Source organism: Marmota flaviventris, chromosome 19 (genome assembly GCF_047511675.1).
Source record: "Marmota flaviventris isolate mMarFla1 chromosome 19, mMarFla1.hap1, whole genome shotgun sequence".
NCBI lineage: Eukaryota > Metazoa > Chordata > Mammalia > Rodentia > Sciuridae > Marmota > Marmota flaviventris.
In genome coordinates, this window is record NC_092516.1 from 30,361,779 (window position 1) to 30,378,795 (window position 17,017).

The window sequence follows — 17,017 nt, forward strand, 5'->3', positions numbered from 1 at the left end:
AGGAGCAGTGAGCAGGCCCGAGGAGGCAGGACTTCCTGGTGTGGGGGTTGTCAACAGCCCAGAAAGAGAAAGACAGAGACAGAGACCGAGAAGAGCTGAGGAACCAAGAGACGGATCCAGCGGGGCCACGCGGGAAAAGCCTTGGGAGACCCCACTTGTCCGGGACCGCCGAGACCCGCTGCCACCTGGAGCAGCTGGGGGCTGAGCTGCCCCCTCCCACAGCCGTCGGGAGACCCGTGGGGCTGCAGAGGCCGCGCCTGGACTCCTCCGAGGAGGCGCGGGTTCCTTCTTTTCTGGACAGCAAACTTTCCACGGAGATGCCTTGCAGGATGAGGTGCGGCCTCCGGAGAACTCCGGGCAGCCCCTGATCGCTGCCTGCGTCCCCCGCATTGACTGGGGACAGGCGGCCCCAGAAAAAGGACAGCCCGACATCTTAGTCGCTGAGACCCCTGGCTCAGCTTGGTGACTGAGACCCGAGAGGTAGGTCTTGGGGCTGGGCGGGGCGCTTGGGGTGGCGGGCAGGGCCTGTCCCAGGGATATGGGAGCCGAGGTGGGGGTCCTGGAGGCCCAGGAGAGGTCTCCAGGTGGCCTGGCCAGGCGAGGAGTCGCTTCAACCCGGTTCACCCAGGTCCGGGAGTCCCGTGCTCTCCGGGCAAGTCAGTCCCGGTGAGTTTGAATCCCTGACAAGAAATGCTCAACTTTGGGTCTCATCTGCCTCTTCCTGCTCTGCATGCCCTCTAGGTCCTGTCCCCTCTATTCTGGTGTCTGTCATCTCTGCCTGTCTCTTTGTCTCTGGGTCTCTGGCGGTTTCCCCTTCCTCCCCCATTCTGCTCCCCAGAGAGGAAGCCCCGGAGGTGGCCTGCCCACTGCTTTTTCTCTTCTCTCTCTCTCTCTGACACACACTCTCTCTCTTTTTCCAGTTTGCAAACTCAGCTCTGGAGTTCAGCAGCGACAGCAGCAGGAAAAACCTGCCCCTGCCCCTGCCCCTGCCCCCCCCTCCCGCCACATCTCCTCCCCTGTTCTCCCGTCCCCAACCAGGCACCCCCAGTTCTTTCAAGGCCCTCTTACCATGTCGGACCCAGACGTCCCTAGGGGCCCTGATGCCCCCGCCATGTGGCCCCCCTGTTCCAGGGGTGCCTGAGCCCCTTCTAGGAGCCCAGCCCCTCCCCCACCCCTACTCGTTCTGAGCCCCAGGGACCATGAGTGGGGGCAAGAAGAAGAGCAGTTTCCAAATCACCAGCGTCACCACGGACTACGAGGGCCCAGGGAGCCCAGGGGCTTCAGATTCCCCTGCTCCAATGGCCCCCACCGGGCCCCCACCACGCCTTCCCAACGGGGAGCCCAACCCTGATCCAGGGGGCAGGAGCACCCCCCGGAATGGCTCCCCACCACCCGGGGCCCCTGCCTCCCGTTTCCGGGTGGTGAAGCTGCCCCACGGCCTGGGAGAGCCTTATCGCCGAGGTCGTTGGACGTGTGTGGATGTTTACGAGAGAGACCTGGAGCCCCCGAGCTTCAGCCGCCTCTTGGAGGGAATTCGAGGGGCCTCGGGGGGCACTGGGGGCAGATCTTTGGATTCCAGGTTGGAGCTGGCCAGCTTGGGCCTGGGTGCCCCCATGCCACAGTCAGGCCTGTCTCAGGGCCCCACCTCCTGGCTCCGCCCACCCCCCACCTCCCCTGGACCTCAAGCCCGCTCCTTCACTGGGGGACTGGGCCAGCTGGCGGTTCCTGGCAAGGCCAAGGCGGAGACACCCCTCCTATCAGCCTCCCCACCCCAGCAGCGCCCCCCAGAGCCTGGGACTGGGGATAGCACCGGCACATCCCTGGCTGCCACACCCCTGCCCTCCCTGAGGGTGGAGGTAGAGGCTGGGGGGTTCGCAGCTGGGACCCCTCCACTGTCCCGGAGGAGAGATGGAGCCCAACGGCTGAGGATGGAGTTGGTTCCTCCAGAGGAGACAGGGCAGGTAAGCATTGTATTCCAGGTTGAGGGAAACACCCGAGGGGCTGTGCTTAGTTCTGGGCCTAGTAGGCCTACCTCCCATCGTGAGCCTCCTTGCCTCTCCTCCATCCTGCCCTCCCCAGCTCCACTGTCAGGTCTGTCAGGTAGGTCAGAGCGCTCCTCTTTTTTCTCCCTGCCATCACACTTTGAAGTCTGTCCCTCCTTTATATTATCTTCTAGGCTCCTTCTGCATTCTACACCTTCTTTCTCTCTCCTTGGTCTTTAAGTTGTTGCCTTGGCCCTTGATTGTTTCCATAAAGCCTGTTGGAGGCTCACTTCAGCCTTCACCATTTGCTTTGGTCTCTACCCCCTGGCTCCAGGTGATGAGGGTGGAGGCCCCACCTGGGTGCTTGGCTGGGCCTCTGAGGGAGGAGCTGCCAGGGTTTGGGGTGGCCATAAAAGGTAGGCATTCCATTGTAAGTCTTTCCATTGCAGCCCTGTGTTGGACACGGGGGTCTTAATTCTTCCCACCAGCCTCCCAGCCCAGCCCAATCTCTCGCTTTGCAGCAAGCCATGTTTTTTTCTGAGAAACCAAGGATTTGGGTGGGGGGCACTTTTTATAGGAATGGGGGGTGGTGCTGGTTGGTTGTCTTTTTCCACCCTGGTCATCTTTCTGAGTCCCGTGCACCTGGGCCTCTCCAGGATTGACATCTGGAGGTGACTTCACCACAGTGGAGTGGGAGAATTTTGGGAAGCAGGAGGGAAGGAGTTAAATCCTCTACTTCTTTCTGCTTCCTGTCTCCAAAAGAGGAACAAGTCTGGGCTGGGGGCAGGATGCCTGGGTCCCTGGGGTAGGGGGTGGGCTGCCAGGGATGTGAGGGTTGGATGCTTCTGCCCTGGAGGAAAAAATAACACCTTGGGCTGCTGGAGGAAGGGCAGGGAGTTCGAGGATGAGGGCTCTTTCCCCTTCCTGGCCTTGGGCACAAACCACAGTGTAAAAATATCCCCAGCCTGGATGTCTGGGCCCTGTCAGGACCAGTCAGGACCGGCTCCCCCCACCCCTCGTTGGCCTCCAACTCCCTTTCATGACCTATGCACTTACCCACCCCCCCTTTCTGAAGTTCTTCCATTCAGTTCCTACCCCAGGAGAGAATTTGTAGTTCTCTAGTCCCTGACCCCAGACTCTTCTAGAGCAAGCCCCCTCTGCTCACCAATCTTAAGTCTGCTTGAGCTGCTCTGGGTTCTGCAGACCCTGCTCCTCTCCCCTCAGTGCCAGTGACCCCCTTCCTTCCGCCCTGCCATGTCCTGATCGTTTCCTGTGTGCATGCAACTGTGTCGCGATTTCCCTGCCCAAAAGCCTGGCTCCCTTTTAGTGTCCCATGTCTCTTCCCGCTCCATGCCTCCAGCAGAGGCCAGGGGAAGGTGAAGGAAGGTCAGGGGCACCACCTGGGCCCCCCTTTGCTCTGTCCCTCTAACCACCCTGGACTCTCTGTTCTTGGCTTTTCCGAGAAGCTAGGGCCTCCCCGGGGCCTCACAGAGGCGTCTTGTCTTGTTCCTGTCGCCCCCGCCCTCTTGCAGCCACCCCCAGCGCCTGTTGGACTGTGTGGTCCCCGCCCAGGCTCCTCCTTCCCCACCTCCACAATGCCCCCCAACCCCAAAGCAGGGCAGAGAGCAGTTGTTGAACTTCACCTGAAGCCTGAGAAGTTTAAGAGGAGAAGCTGGAGTCGGGGTGGGGGGTGGGGGGTGGAGGACCAGCTTCTGAGGATTTATTCATTCTACAAATAGTTACAGAACAAACTTACCTTCTAGTAGGGGAGACACAATAAATACTTTAATTTCAGATAATATTAGGTGCTATAAAAAAGTGACACAGTTTACTAGACTTGTGAACGGTGGGGAAATGCCTCTAAGGAAGTGACATTTGAGTGGCTTTAAGAAGGTCAATGATATATTGCAGATATTCTGAGTAGTTTCTAATTAGAGGTCCTGAGGGCAAGAAGTTCCCAAATGCAAACCAGAGCCCCTCTCTGATACCCCAGAAGTCACACTCCCCAGTCCTGAGGTGATGCTGTTTTTCCTTGCTTCTGTAACCCCAAGGCCTTCAGTCAGGGCTGAAGGAGGGAAGGGCTGCTGGGGACAGGAGTCCTGGCTCCTTAGGAAGGAGTGGGGGAGGTGGGGAGGAAAGAGGACCACTAGGCCAATTTCTCTCTCAACGTGATGGTTCCCACCTCTGCTTCTAGGTGCCCCCATTTGACTCCCGCCCCAGCTCCCCGGCCCTCTACTTTGATGCCAGTCTGGTTCACAAGTCTCCAGACCCCTTTGGAGCAGCAGCAGCCCAGAGCCTCAGCCTGGCCCGTTCCATGTTGGCCATCAGTGGTCACTTGGACAGCGATGATGATAGGTAGGTGGGCTCCATGTGGTGGAACTTCAGTTTTAGGCACCGAGGGCAGCTGTATGATGCTGCTGGCCTTTGTCAGTCCTGGGAGGTGAATTTGGAGAACAGAGAGAGCTGGCCTGAGCATAACCACTGAGCAAAGTTGATCTGGGATCCACTCCCTCCCAATGGAAAGAGCTGGGTGGGACTCCCTGACTTAGGACTGTCACATCAGGGACTTTTTTAGAGTTTGAAGGGAGTCATTGTTGTCAAATTCCAGAACTCTTGCAGATTTACGGAACATCTGGTCAACCCTAGGAACCCGCTGGCAAGGACACTAGAGATGAGAATAGGGAATCAGTCTCCTCCCAGCTCCGTCTCTCTCTGCCCCTACCAGCAAAGGCAGTAGTATACTTTCGGATCCTCATGGATTATCCTGGGACTTCCTTATAGTCCATCCAGACTCCCTTAGGGTCCTGAGACTTTGAGTACCTGGAAAGCATTGCTCTGAAATTCTGTTCCCTGAAGGGATGTGGTCAGAAGACAAGAGCTAGGAACACCACGGAGACCGAGCCCTTCCATGGCACAGCTGCCTGGCAGCAAGGATGGCCCAAGACGGCAGGACTTTTTGGCTTTGCCCTTTAGGATCGAATGCACTATTCGGTGGCAGGGTGGGCAGGACTTCCGGTTTTGAGGGCCAGGTTTCAACATTCACAGGAATGTCAGCCAGCTGAAAAGGGAGGAACAAAATTCCGAGTTGGATGGCTAGGGTGCTGTTTCTGGCTGTGGACTGATAGGAACCCAGGAGAAGGGCTAGGGAGCTACTAGTTTTATTGGAGGGGGGAGTGGGACTTCCTGTTGGAGGCCCTGAGGGGAGGGACTTCCTGTTTGGAAGGAAATAAGGGGTGGGACTTCACTAGTGGGTGAGTGGGTGTTGGAGGGACCCATTCCAGATGGAGTTGCGCCTTCCTATTTTCCCCTAAGGTGGCGCCACCCCCTGGAATCAGACTGAGACCCACAAAAAAAAAAAAAAAAAAGGCCAGTGGCACTGGGCAGAGTGGGGACCCAAAGAAGAGGACTGGGGCAGCCAGGAGCCCCTGGGATGGAGGGTGAGGGGCTGGTTCCAGGCAGGGCAGGACAGGGCAGAGTGGCTTCTGTACTCACTCCCAGCTGGCTCCCAGGAATGTGTGAGGTGTGAGGTCGGCCAGGGCCCAGAGAGTCACCTGCCCCCATTGCTGCTATTCTCAGCGCTTCCCACCCTCTCCCCCTCCCATTTGGGAGGTTCCCTGGCAAAAGAGCTCCCTGTCCCTCCTCCACCCCTGTTGATTTCATAGCTCAGCCTCTGGCTTTCTCTGCCTTAGAGGGTTCTGCCTTCAGAGGCCTTCTCAGCTCTATTGACTTGTACCCTCCCTCTCTCCCTCTGTCCCACCCCCTCTGCACACCCTAGTCTGACCGGTCCAGCTCCCAGCCTCCACTCTACTCTGCCTGGCTCCAAGGCTCTGGGGCTCTGGCCCAGCCCAGCCCCTTGGACCCCACCCTGCTGGACCAGCGGGTTTGGGTTGGGCTATCCCCTGCCCCCTAGGAATGGGGTGTGTAGACCCCATGTCACTTGTCTGGTGTTCTTGGAAATGCCAGGAAACCAGGGATCAAGTGGCTTGGGACCTCTCTTTTGAAAGGGAAAGTGGGCTGGGGTGTTAGGTGTCTGGATCCTGGACACTGTCTTTCTAGTCCTCAAAATCTGGGGTGGGAGAACAGAGGGTGCCTGATGGATTCAGACTGTCCACAGGCTCCTGGGTTGAAGATCCTCTGTGTCCCCCACAGGGCCTAGCAGATGGGAGCTACTTGGTTAAGGTGTGACAGTAGATGGCCAATCTGGAGGATCCAGGCATTGAGGGATTGTATCCCAGGGACTTGGGGATAAAAAGTACATTTCTCTGCCTAGTGCTGTCCTTTGGGTCTGGTACTGTCTCTTATCTTTTGTAACCCTAAAAGCAATCCCATGATCTCCACCTCTCAGCTTCCAGATGGACACTGAGACACAGGAGAGTTTTAGATACTTGCCCAAGGTCACCGAGCCAGTGTGTGGCTGGACTGCAGTGGGGGTCTGACTACCTTCAGCCATGTTCTCCCCTCTCTGCTACAGGAGGTGGCAACTGTCTCTAGGATGTCCTCTCTCTAGGACAGAGGCAGGGACAGCTCACCCAAGTGGGTCAAGAAGCCAGCCCCCTCCCCCTCCCTGGGCTGGCTCCACCCCCAAAGACATCACAGATCCGGGAGGGAGTGTAGACAGGGTAGCCGGATGCCACTTTCTTGGCTTTAGGCCCAGACCCTGGGGGCTCCTAGAAGTCATCAGGGAGCAGGGCTCGTCCCTGTTCCTGGAATCCGAACCTCTTCACCTCTCCCAGATCTTCATCTGATTCTCATGTTGAAACTGTTTTATTTGACCTTCAAAGGGGAAGACCAGCTTCTAGGACTGTCCTCACCTCAGGACCCAAGAGTCCTGTGGGGCTGGAGTCCCCAGTTATGCATGTCATGCACGACACAACTCCACAGGGTGCCTCAAAATTAGAAGTCACAGTCCACATTTGAAGTCGTGAGAATGTAGTGAAAGATGCAATAAGTGTCTTGAGGAAGGGTTTTTTTTTTTTGTTTTGATTCACACCAAGTTGCTTTGGGGCCTGTGGTGAGGGCCAATCCTATGTGGCCAGCCCCAACTTCCTGCTCCTGACCTGGCCTAGGAATACTAGCTAGCATAGGGTCCCCTCACTCAAGGGTTCTCAGAGGATGGGCTTGGGTTATCAGAGTTCTGGTCCCTTGAAGTGTTAATGTTAGAATGTCACAGGGGAAGTCCTGTCAAAAACTCAGCAGCGCTAGACAAACAGGAGATAGTCATCTATCAGCCAACAAATGTTTATTGTTGTATTAGGCCTTGATTTCTGGTGAGAATGATTGACTTCCTTGGCATCTTTGCCTGAGTGTCTGCCAGGCCCGGCTGGTGCTCCTATTTCTGTGTATCTGTCCCTCTCTGGTGTCTGTCTGTATGTGCTGGGGAGGGGAGGGTATTGGGTTTTCTGTGGTGGCCCAGGCTCCACCCAGGTGTGATGGATGGAAAACTGCTTTGATACCGATTGGCCCGCCCTTCCCTACTGTCCCCTGGAGGCCCAGGTGTCCTTGCTCACTACTTGTTCTGCTTTCCTGGGCCTGGTCACCCTCTTGGTTGCTCTACCTGTCAGCGCCTTCTGCACCCAGAGCTTGGAAAGGAAATGGAAAATTCCCAGCTCTCTCAAGCTCCCTTCCTGGCAGCAGGTTCTCAGGCCAGGGTCACCTTGGATTGAGTGCTGATCCCCCCACAGGGAAGCAAGTTGGAGCTGACAGCCAGGAGGGAGGGCCTATGGGGAGCAGCAGCACATGGGATACAATGTAGTGGGGCCCTGACTCTGAGAGGCTCAGTGGGGGGGTTGGGGGGACAGGACTGGTGATTCTCCAAAAGGGGACAGGGGCCAAGGTGGAAGCTGGTTAGTGTGGGTTGTGAACTATAGGCTGAGGCAGGGGCCTGGGGCCTGGGTGGTGGAAGAGGGAGCCCTGGAGGATGGGGCAGAGATCAAAGTCCTGTGCAAGCCCTGGACCACCAGAGGGTTTGAAGGAGATCTATAGATTCTGGGATTAAGAGCCATTGCCCCAGGGCCAGTCAGGAGCCAGTCCCAAGGGACCTTTGGGCCAGGCTTGAGTCTCCCTCTGGTGGCCCTTTAGAAAACTGCAGCCAGGACTGCCCCTGGCTCCCTGTCCTGTTCTTCCTAGCTCTGTTCAAAGGCTCTGCTCAAAAGTCCCAACGCAAACCTTACCTTCCTACCTCTCCTCAAGCCCTGCCTCCTTCCAAGAAGACCCCAGACCCAGGTCCAGATCCTTAGGCTGTATTTGATTTACAGTGGTCAGATCTAGGTTTCCATTGTCATAGTAACCATTCCCATTCCTCTTCTTCACTATGGTGCTGGAGACCCTCTGGCCCAGGTTCTCAGGGTCACCTGTGATGCCGGCTCTATGTTTGTGGGGGAGCACACAAGTATATCAGAGTCTCCCGCCACCCTTCTCTCCTTTAATTAAGGCCTCGAGGGAGGCCGGTCATAGCCCAGGGTGGGCAGGAAGGCCTCAGGTGGGGAGATGATTCCTAGGGCCATCTCACCTTCCCACCCCTCCTCAACCCAGGCATCTTGCCCCTCAGCCCCTCCCCTGATCCAGGCCACCAGCTGACTTCCCTCCACTGCCCCCTCCCCTCGGCTCTGGGATGGGCGCCAGGGTGAGAAGGGGACACTGGCACTGATCGTGTCTGGGAATTCCCGCCCACCGTGGAGCTGTGGGAGGGGGGTCCCCGTGTCCCTGAGGAGCCAATAGCAGCTGGTCCTTGCCCTAGGGGGCGGTGTAGTATATCTTTCAGGACAGCACCCCCTAGGCCCCGTCTCCTCTCTGCCTGCCTGGCACCAGCCAGACCCCGCTCTGCCGGGGGGCTCTGAGCCCCCCGAGCATTCCTTCAATACAACCTTCTCCTTTTGGGGGACCCTGAGGATTCTCTCCCCTCAGGGATGGCCCAGCCAGGGGTCTCTGTCAAATCCCTGGTGTCCTCTTTCGAGACCAGAGTAGTGGGGATGGCTCCGGGGCCACCCCGAAAAAGGGGCTGTGTCTCCTCCCCTAGTTCCCTACGGGGAGCATCCCCAATCCGAGGGGCACCTGCACCCTCACCCCACCGGGGCCTGGGGGGCCCTGGGCAGCGGCCCTCACCCCGCCGGGGAATGGACAAAACCCTGCTCCCCCTGATTCTCTACTGTCACAGGTACAGGAGGGCTATGGGCTGTCACCAGGGGGCTGGGGAGGAGGCCAGAGCCTGTCACGAGGAAGGCAGTGGCTAGGCTGTGCAGATGCCTGGCCCCCTCCTCACCTCTCACCTCCCTGTGTCTCTCCAGCGGCTCCGGAAGCCTGGTTGGCATTGACAACAAGATCGAACAAGCCATGGTAAGAGGAGACATCTTGGTGCCAGGAGGCCCTGGCTCCCTTTAGCAGTTCCTTCGCCCACCCCTACTCTCCCTGTTACCAACACCAGCCCCCGGCCCCATCCTTGTCTGTGAGCCCTGCCCCCCTGCCCTTGCCCCTGCCGGTAGCCTTGCCCCCTACCCTCTGCCTCATGCCCTTCCTTCTCTGGAGCCCCTCCTCCTTTGGCACAGGGGAGTGTCTCAGCCACACACCCTCAGGCACTGGGCGCGGGATTCCGATGGGGTGGTCTGGCAGCCCTGACTCTTTGCCTGTCCCTGGACCCCCAGGACTTGGTAAAGTCCCACCTCATGTTTGCGGTCCGGGAGGAGGTGGAGGTGCTGAAGGAGCAGATCCGAGACCTGGCAGAGCGGAATGCCGCGCTGGAACAGGAGAACGGACTGCTGCGTGCCCTGGCCAGCCCAGAGCAGCTGGCACAGCTGCCCTCCTCGGGGCTCCCACGGCTTGGGCCCCCTGCGCCCAACGGGCCCTCCGTCTGAGCCTCCCTTCCCTCACAATGTGCCTTTGGGGGCTGCCATGGTTGCCAGGCTTTGCGCCAGCAGCCTGCCCCCTCTTCCTATGCAGCTTTAATGCCCCCTGACCCCCAGGGATGGGATTTTAAGGCTCAGTACTGGCCTGTTCCCCCCCTGCCCCCGTCCCCGCCTTGGTCCTCTGGCCTCGATGGAGGGGGGAGGGCTCGGGATGGGGTGCTAGATGGAGCCCCCTCCATGAGAGATCCCAGCCCCTTCCCTCCCTGGGTGTCAGTGTTCTGGGTTCCCCAGCAGTAGATGGCTTGGGGGAGTCGGAGGCTCCCTGGCAACAATCCCCCCCACACTTTGTTCCCCTCAAAGTGCTCCCTCTCCACTGCCCAGGGGAGGGCATATGGACAGTGTCTGGAAGTTCTGGGTTTCAGGTTGTTATTGAAATAATAATTATAATTAAAAAATCTGAAGAAACTTGAATTTGGAGGTTGGCATGGCATTGCTTGTGTCCAGACCTGTGTGGAGGCCTGCTCCCACGGCCTGAGCTCCCCTGGAGATCCTGTCAAGGCTGGGGAGGTGTCACGTGGCTGAGGCAGAATGGTAGACAGAGGTGCAGGAAATGGGAGTCAGTGGTTCGGGTCCTGGGAAGGGGGCAGGCAGGCCGGGCAGAGGAGTGGGGTGGGGGGCGGCGTCTGCCCACGTGCTGTGGGGGGAGAGAAACAATGAGGCCTTTGGTGTTTGTTCAGGATCCACCCCCAGCTTCCCAGCGTGTCCCCTCTGCGGGCTGGATCCGGGTGGCTGATTGGGGGTGGAGCGGGGGGCCCTGAATGGGCCCCTTGTCTCAAGGCTGGGTGTGGGCCAGGCTCCCCGGGCACACAGTGCCCTCACCAGGCCTGGCTGGCCGCCGTGGCTTCCACCCCCAGCTGGCTGAGGACAGGCCCTGTGGGTGAGCAGGCCCCTCCCTGGCAGCCTGGGCTTGGGTCCCGGGCAGAAAGCAGCAGCCAGCCAGAAAGACCCCATCTAGTGGGGGAGCGGGGAGAAGCAGCAGTCGCAGCTTGAGGGGAACCCTGAGAGGAGCCACAGGAGACCCTGACCCGAGGGGAGAGGTGTGGAGAAGCCGGTCCTCCAGGGCCCACCTGGGTTGGGCCCCTTGCCTTCTAGCTCCTTAGATTTACAGTCTCAGACAAATTCTCCAGATTTTCTGAATCTCGGATTTCTCATGGGTATACAGTGGTGCTGACAGTCACATCAATCTTGAAGGGCTGTTTTGAGGATCACATGGCACAGTACATGGAAAACGCCTAGCACATACCAGACACTCAGTCAATGTCACTTTCCTTTCCCTGGATTGGTGGCAAGAAGAGTCGAGGCCATAAGCAATGAGCTCCGTGGGTCCTGGAAGGGCCTCGGGGGTTGGGACCAGGGCCAGGTGGCTCTCACAATGGACTAGAACTCTCTGTCACCCTAGGTTCTTCTGCATTTTGACTCCTCTCCCTGTCCCAGGGAGGGGAGGAAGGACCTGGGATGAATTGCTGAAGAGATCTTTGCCCCTAGATTTCCTATTCCTTCCTTCCCTGCTGTGCTTGAGACTCTTCAGCTCCTACAAGACCCTTGTGGTGTGTCATCCAATGCCCAAAAGCCTGTCCCTCTCCCCGTCCCACATGTTGGCCCTGTCCCTACTTGGGGTTCTGGAACGATGGCTGTGATCATGAGGTTCATCTTTTGGATCAGACGAGTTTGGCAAAGAATGACCTGTTGGGTGAGTTTCACATCCTGCCTGGTCCTCCTGGTGCTGGGCTGAGGGTCCTGGTCACTTCTAGATGCTAGTGCCCCCCACCACGTGGCCTCCATCTTTTGTGGCCAAACTAAATCTATGGGAGGTGGCCAGGGCTTAGAGATCCAGGGAGGGGCTTGAGGGGAAGAAGGCAGGACTGGGGGGTTATACCCCTCCCTGGGTGTTTTTCTTCCCTTGACTGCTGCTCCTGCTGGCCCCCCATCTCCTGCCTCTCATGGGTCTTCTTTCTCAGGTTCTTCAGTGGAGACGCAGAGCTAAGCTAATCATCTTGGAACCCACTGACTCCAAGAAACAAGAAATCAAGGGGGTGGAGGAGACTACGGAGTTGGACACTGTCAAGTTGATCGAACCCCCCAAAGAGGCTAAGGTCACCACTCTGGAAGAGCACCCTGAGGTGGCTGAGGCCTACGTGCTGGCGAAAACCATGGACGAAACCGTGGACGAGACTGAGCTGGAGCTGGGTCCTGAGCCTCGCTCCCTGCTACGACTGCCCCAGACAGCGGTCCAGTCGGTCTCCACACTCATGTTATCTGCCCTGCAGAGTGGTTGGCAGATGTGCAGGTGGAAGGTTAGCATTTCCTCACCGTCCCCAACCCCCAGGGACCTTTTCTTCCCTCCACACACTTGTTCAACATTTCTTGTGCCTCCTCTGTGGCCAGGCATGGAGGATACGATAGTGGATAAGATTTACCCAGACCTGGGATGGGACCATAGAAAAGATCATGAGCATTGATTTGTTCTGTATCCTGAGGGGTATGTCATAGGAAGTGGGGGGGAACTGTGGGTACCCAGACCCAGAGAATCAAGGAAGGCCTTCCTGCAGAAGAGACGGGGAGGCTGAGACCTGAAAGAGTTCACTTGCCTTGGGATGTGTTGTTAGGACAAGGTGGAAGGGAAGGGAGGGGTGTTCTGTGAAGAGAGGATAGCAGGTGTGTGCCATGGTAGCTTGAGGTGCGTGGAGCAATCTTGGCTGAAGGGCTACTTTGTATAAGGCAGAGGTTGACCAAGTTGTGGAATTTGTACTTAACCCTAAGAGCAATGGAAGCCCTTGAAGATATTTGAACAGGGGAGCAACATGATCAGGTTTTGATTTAAAAAGCTCCCCTGCACTCACACATGGCTGCTGGGACTAGAAAATGGTGCAGCCAATCTAGAAAAGAATACTAACGTTTCTTGTAAACCTAAATACACAATTATCATATGATCCAGCAATTGAACTCCTGGGCATTTATCCCAGATAAATGCAATTTCATATTCCCACAATGTCCATATGTGACTGTTCACAGCTTTATCTGTAATAGCCCAAATCAACCCAAATGTCCTTCAATGGATGAATGGTTGAACTGTGATATATACATACCTGTATATTACTCTGTTTTCTGTTGCTATAATAAAATACCTGAGTTGGAATACTTTATAAAGAAAACAAGTTTGTTTAGCTACAGCTTTGGAGGCTAAAAGTCCAGATCAGGTGGTACTGTGTGTTCAGCTTCTAGTGAGGGTTTCAAGGCAGATGGCATCACAATGGCAGAAGTGTGTGTGGAAGAGAACACATTGCCAAGATAGGAAGCCAGAAGGACTCAGGGATCAGGATCACTTTTAAGAACTGCCTTAATCCTTTCTGGGGGCATATTCCCAATGCCTTAAATCATCTTCCTTTAGGTCTTATCTCCTAAAGGTCCCATGAGCTCCCAACATCACCCTAACTGGGATTCAAGCTTCCAGCATATGAACCCTTGGGGGTACATGCTCAAAACAAGTCCAATCTATAGCATCCTGAAATACTACTCAACCGTACAAAGGACAAACTGTTGATGTATACGACATCAATTCATGATGAATGATGAATTGGATGAATCTCAAAGGAAATGCTCTGAATGAAAACAATCAACCCCAAAAGGTTCTTTACTGTATGATTCCATTGTATGATAAACCATTATTTTTTATTTTTTATTATTAATATTTTGGTACTAGGGATTGAGCCTAGGGGCACTTTACTGCTGAACTACACCCACAGTTCTTTTTTTTTTTTCCATTTATTTTTTATTTTGAGACAGGGTCTCGCTAAGTTGCTGAGGGTCTTACTAAGTGGCAGAGGCTGGCCTCGAACTTGCTATCCTCCTGCCTTAGCCTCCCAAGTTGCTGGGATTACAGTTGTGTGCCACCATGCCTGTAATACCATTTTTGAAGTAACAAAATTGTAGAAATGAAAAATCATATAGTGGTTTAATGTTTGTTAGGGGTTATTGTGGGGTGCTTATAAAAGGGCAACAGGAGAATCCTTGTGATGATAGCTGATCAGGATCTTGATTGTGGTTGTTTGGATACACACACCTATACCTGTAACAAAATTTTGTAGAATTAAACATGTACAAACATATGCACTCACATGCACACACATGAATACTAATAAAGCTAAATAAAGTGAGTGGCTTGTATCAATGTCAATTTCCTGACTTTGATATTGCAATGTTAATTTCCTGACTTTGATATTGTAGAGAAACTGGGTAAAGGATACGCAGGATTATATTTATTTCTTAAAATTCATGTCAATCTATAATTGCCTCTAAATACAAAGTTTAATTTTAATTTAATATAATATTTATTTATTTGCTTATTTTTGGTACCAGGGATTGAACTCAGGGTGCTTAACCACTGAGCCACATCCCCAGCCCTTTTTTATATTATATTCTGAGACAAGGTCTTGCTAAGTTGCTTAGGGCCTGGCTCAGTTGCTGAGACTCGCCCTTTGGACTTGCAATCCTCCCACCTCAGCCTCTGGAGTCACTGGGTTTACAGGCATGCGCAACTCCACCCATCTAAAAAGTTTAATTTTTAAAAAAGGAAAAACGTCAAGGTCATTACCAAATCCACTAATTTTGGCCTTGAATCAAGTATGACGGCGTTAATAATCATTCTAAAAGTTCACCTGGCTGAAGGGGAGGGTAGTCAGAGAGGACCAGATGCCCTGGAGGCTGGCACCATCCAGTCCAGAGAGAAGGATGTTCTGGACTCCGGGAGGGGCATTGGGTCAACAGGTTAATAGATCTGAGCGATATTTAGGTGGTAGGGTTGTTGGGCCAGGTTGGTTGGGTGGAGGTCACAGGGAGAGGGAGAGACAGAGGGAGGTGATTAAAGGTGCTGAAGGTGTTGGTGAGACATCTGCAAGGAGGTGTCCTGGTGGCAGTGGGGCATAGAGGCACAGAGTTCTGGAGTGAACTCTGGGTTGGAGAGAGAGTCAAGGCATCATTCATTCCGTCCTTCATTTTTACACCCTCTCCATGAAACCCTTAACGGGGGACTCAAAGGTAGGTCTGAACTGGTAGCTGTTTTTCTGGGAGTTGCATTCTAGTGGAGAAAACAGAAGAGTCCACAGGGCACACTAAAGGTTAGAGGGAATGAAAACCTAATGCAAGCTAAGAAGGCTTCCTGGAAGGGGCACCGTCTGAGCCAGCCAAATAGGAGACCTTTGCTGTGTGTCTGCACACCAGGGATTGAACCCAGGGCGCTTTCTCCCAAGACTCGTGGGCTTCTTCTTTCTTTTACAGTCATCTGTGAGTTCGACCTCAGTGACCTCCCAGCTAAGGAGACAGTCCCCCCTGGAGACCCCAGAGGCTGAGATGCTGCGGGAAGTGTACCTGGTGCTCTGGGCCATTCGGAAACAACTGCGGGAGCTGGCCTGCAGGCAGGAGAGATGCAGACGGCATCACATCAGGACCCACAGTTCTTCCCAGCTTGAATCAGTGCAGGGCCTAAAGCAGGATGCCCAAAGTCCCCTCTAGGGAGAACCTCAGAACCTCAGAAAGCGCCCACCTTTCTCATGGGTAAGGTTGATAGGAGGGATCAGGGCAGCAGGCCAGAAGTTATGGATGAGGAGGTGTTTCCATACTGTCACCTCTCATCTCAACGGGAACCCAAGGCCAGGCTTGGGGCCCCACATATTCCCCTTTATTGTGTTTATTCAATTTGTAAAAAAAAAAAAATAATAATAACAAAATATTGAGAAATAAATATCAAATGTTTCTGAGTATATGTAGAGTTTGCTTATGAACAGAAGAGGTAATAAGGAGGGCTTGGGTGGGCTAGGAAAAAGGGGTACCTGAGCTGGGGGCCCAGATGTGTATGGGATTCCTCCCTGGATCTGTTTGTAGAGAGCAGGGGTTCCAGCTCTGGACCCCCATATCCTTCTAAGGGCTGGATTGCCCCTGGCAACTTTGCCTGGCCAGTCAGAATAGCAATGATGGCCATTCATGGAGAACCTGCTAAGCACCCTAGCCATCCCCCCAAGGTCTTCAGGGTGGGTTATGAGACTTGTCTATGGACTTGAGCTTGGAGACTTATGATTCTGAATATGCACACTGGGGCTGTGGGAGACTCATCTGCTGGGTAAAAAAACTTTGGTCTGGCTTCCTGTGCTCTGCCAAGAGCTGAGTGCTACCCTTCCAAGGTCCCTGAAGGCCACATAGACTCTGGGAAGGGACCCCACCTACGGGAGAGGTCTGGGCTGGGGAGACCAGGTAGGCGCTATGGCTGACCAAGGGGGAGGATGTGTCCAGCCGAGCAATGCAGGACCGACAGCCCTGAGAGAGGTCATGGAGATTTGGAAGGAGGTTCTGTGGTGGGGGACTGGAAGTACCCAACAAAAGGAGAAACCCACCAGGCATGGTGGCACATGCCTGGAATCCCAGCCACCTGGAGGCAGAGACAGGAGGATTGCCAAGTTCAAGGTTAGCCTTGGCAACTTAGCAAGACCCTAAGCAATTTAATGAGACCCTGTCTCAAAGATTAAAAAAAATAAAATAGGAGATGGGGTTGTGGCTCAGTGGTAGAACGCTTGCCTAGCACGTGTGAGGCACTGGGTTCGATCCTCAGCACCGCATTAAAAAATAAATAAAGTTATTGTTTTCACCTACAAATAAAAATATTTAAAATTAAAAAAAAAATGGGAAATGGGGAGACCCTGGAGCCACAAGTTCCCTCTTGGGCTTAGCCTGCCCTCTAGTTCCACAGTGGGAAGGTACAGAGGGGACTCCCCAAGGAAAAGCAGGGATATTTTACCAGACAACAAAATTCAGAGATTGGAGAGTTCACAGGGCTTGGGGAAGATGGCGATGCCTGAGGCCTAGGGGGCAGCAAATTCCCAGGGAAGGGGAGGGCAAAGAAGGGCAGGGCAGGAGGTGCAGACAGCTGTATGCTGTGATAAGGAAGTTACTTGTGTGCAGGCGCTGGGCTGAGCCTGCAGAGAGGAGCTCTGGGATGGTTTGCTGAAAATACTGAATTCACTAGAAATGTCAACCTCCCCGCCCCCCTGACCTCTGCAGTTCTGGGAGAGTTTGGCCTCCGAGCAGCCATTCTGGAGTCAGGAGGAACACCCACCCTCAGCTTTGCTACCCTGAGCCTGTTAGGGATCT

At 54.8% G+C, this 17,017-nt stretch overlaps 2 protein-coding genes across 2 annotated transcripts; both read left to right on the forward strand.

Moving 5' to 3' along the window:
- On the forward strand, positions 1-10,291 carry Tsc22d4 (TSC22 domain family member 4). Its single transcript, XM_027952971.3, has 5 exons — positions 1-480; positions 921-1,961; positions 4,177-4,337; positions 9,266-9,314; positions 9,620-10,291. The coding sequence occupies exons 2-5, from the start codon at positions 1,200-1,202 to the stop codon at positions 9,827-9,829; spliced, it is 1,182 nt and encodes a 393-aa protein (XP_027808772.1). The 5' UTR covers positions 1-480; positions 921-1,199; the 3' UTR covers positions 9,830-10,291.
- Positions 10,292-10,496: 205 nt separating this feature from the next.
- On the forward strand, positions 10,497-15,636 carry Spacdr (sperm acrosome developmental regulator). Its single transcript, XM_027952972.2, has 3 exons — positions 10,497-11,570; positions 11,839-12,174; positions 15,155-15,636. Exons 1-3 carry the CDS (start codon positions 11,508-11,510, stop codon positions 15,386-15,388), a joined length of 633 nt encoding a protein of 210 aa, XP_027808773.2. The 5' UTR covers positions 10,497-11,507; the 3' UTR covers positions 15,389-15,636.
- Positions 15,637-17,017: the final 1,381 nt, after the last annotated feature.

Bases quoted from the DNA above. Each gene is read 5' to 3' on its own strand.
- Spacdr (XM_027952972.2), top strand. From the start codon at position 11,508: ATGGCTGTGATCATGAGGTTCATCTTTTGGATCAGACGAGTTTGGCAA. The intron at 11,571-11,838 runs GTGAGTTTCACA...CTTCTTTCTCAG, and splicing joins GGCAAAGAATGACCTGTTGG to GTTCTTCAGTGGAGACGCAG. The intron at 12,175-15,154 runs GTTAGCATTTCC...TTTCTTTTACAG, and splicing joins GGCAGATGTGCAGGTGGAAG to TCATCTGTGAGTTCGACCTC.
- Tsc22d4 (XM_027952971.3), top strand. From the start codon at position 1,200: ATGAGTGGGGGCAAGAAGAAGAGCAGTTTCCAAATCACCAGCGTCACC. The intron at 4,338-9,265 runs GTAGGTGGGCTC...GTGTCTCTCCAG, and splicing joins TTGGACAGCGATGATGATAG to CGGCTCCGGAAGCCTGGTTG. The intron at 9,315-9,619 runs GTAAGAGGAGAC...CTGGACCCCCAG, and splicing joins ACAAGATCGAACAAGCCATG to GACTTGGTAAAGTCCCACCT.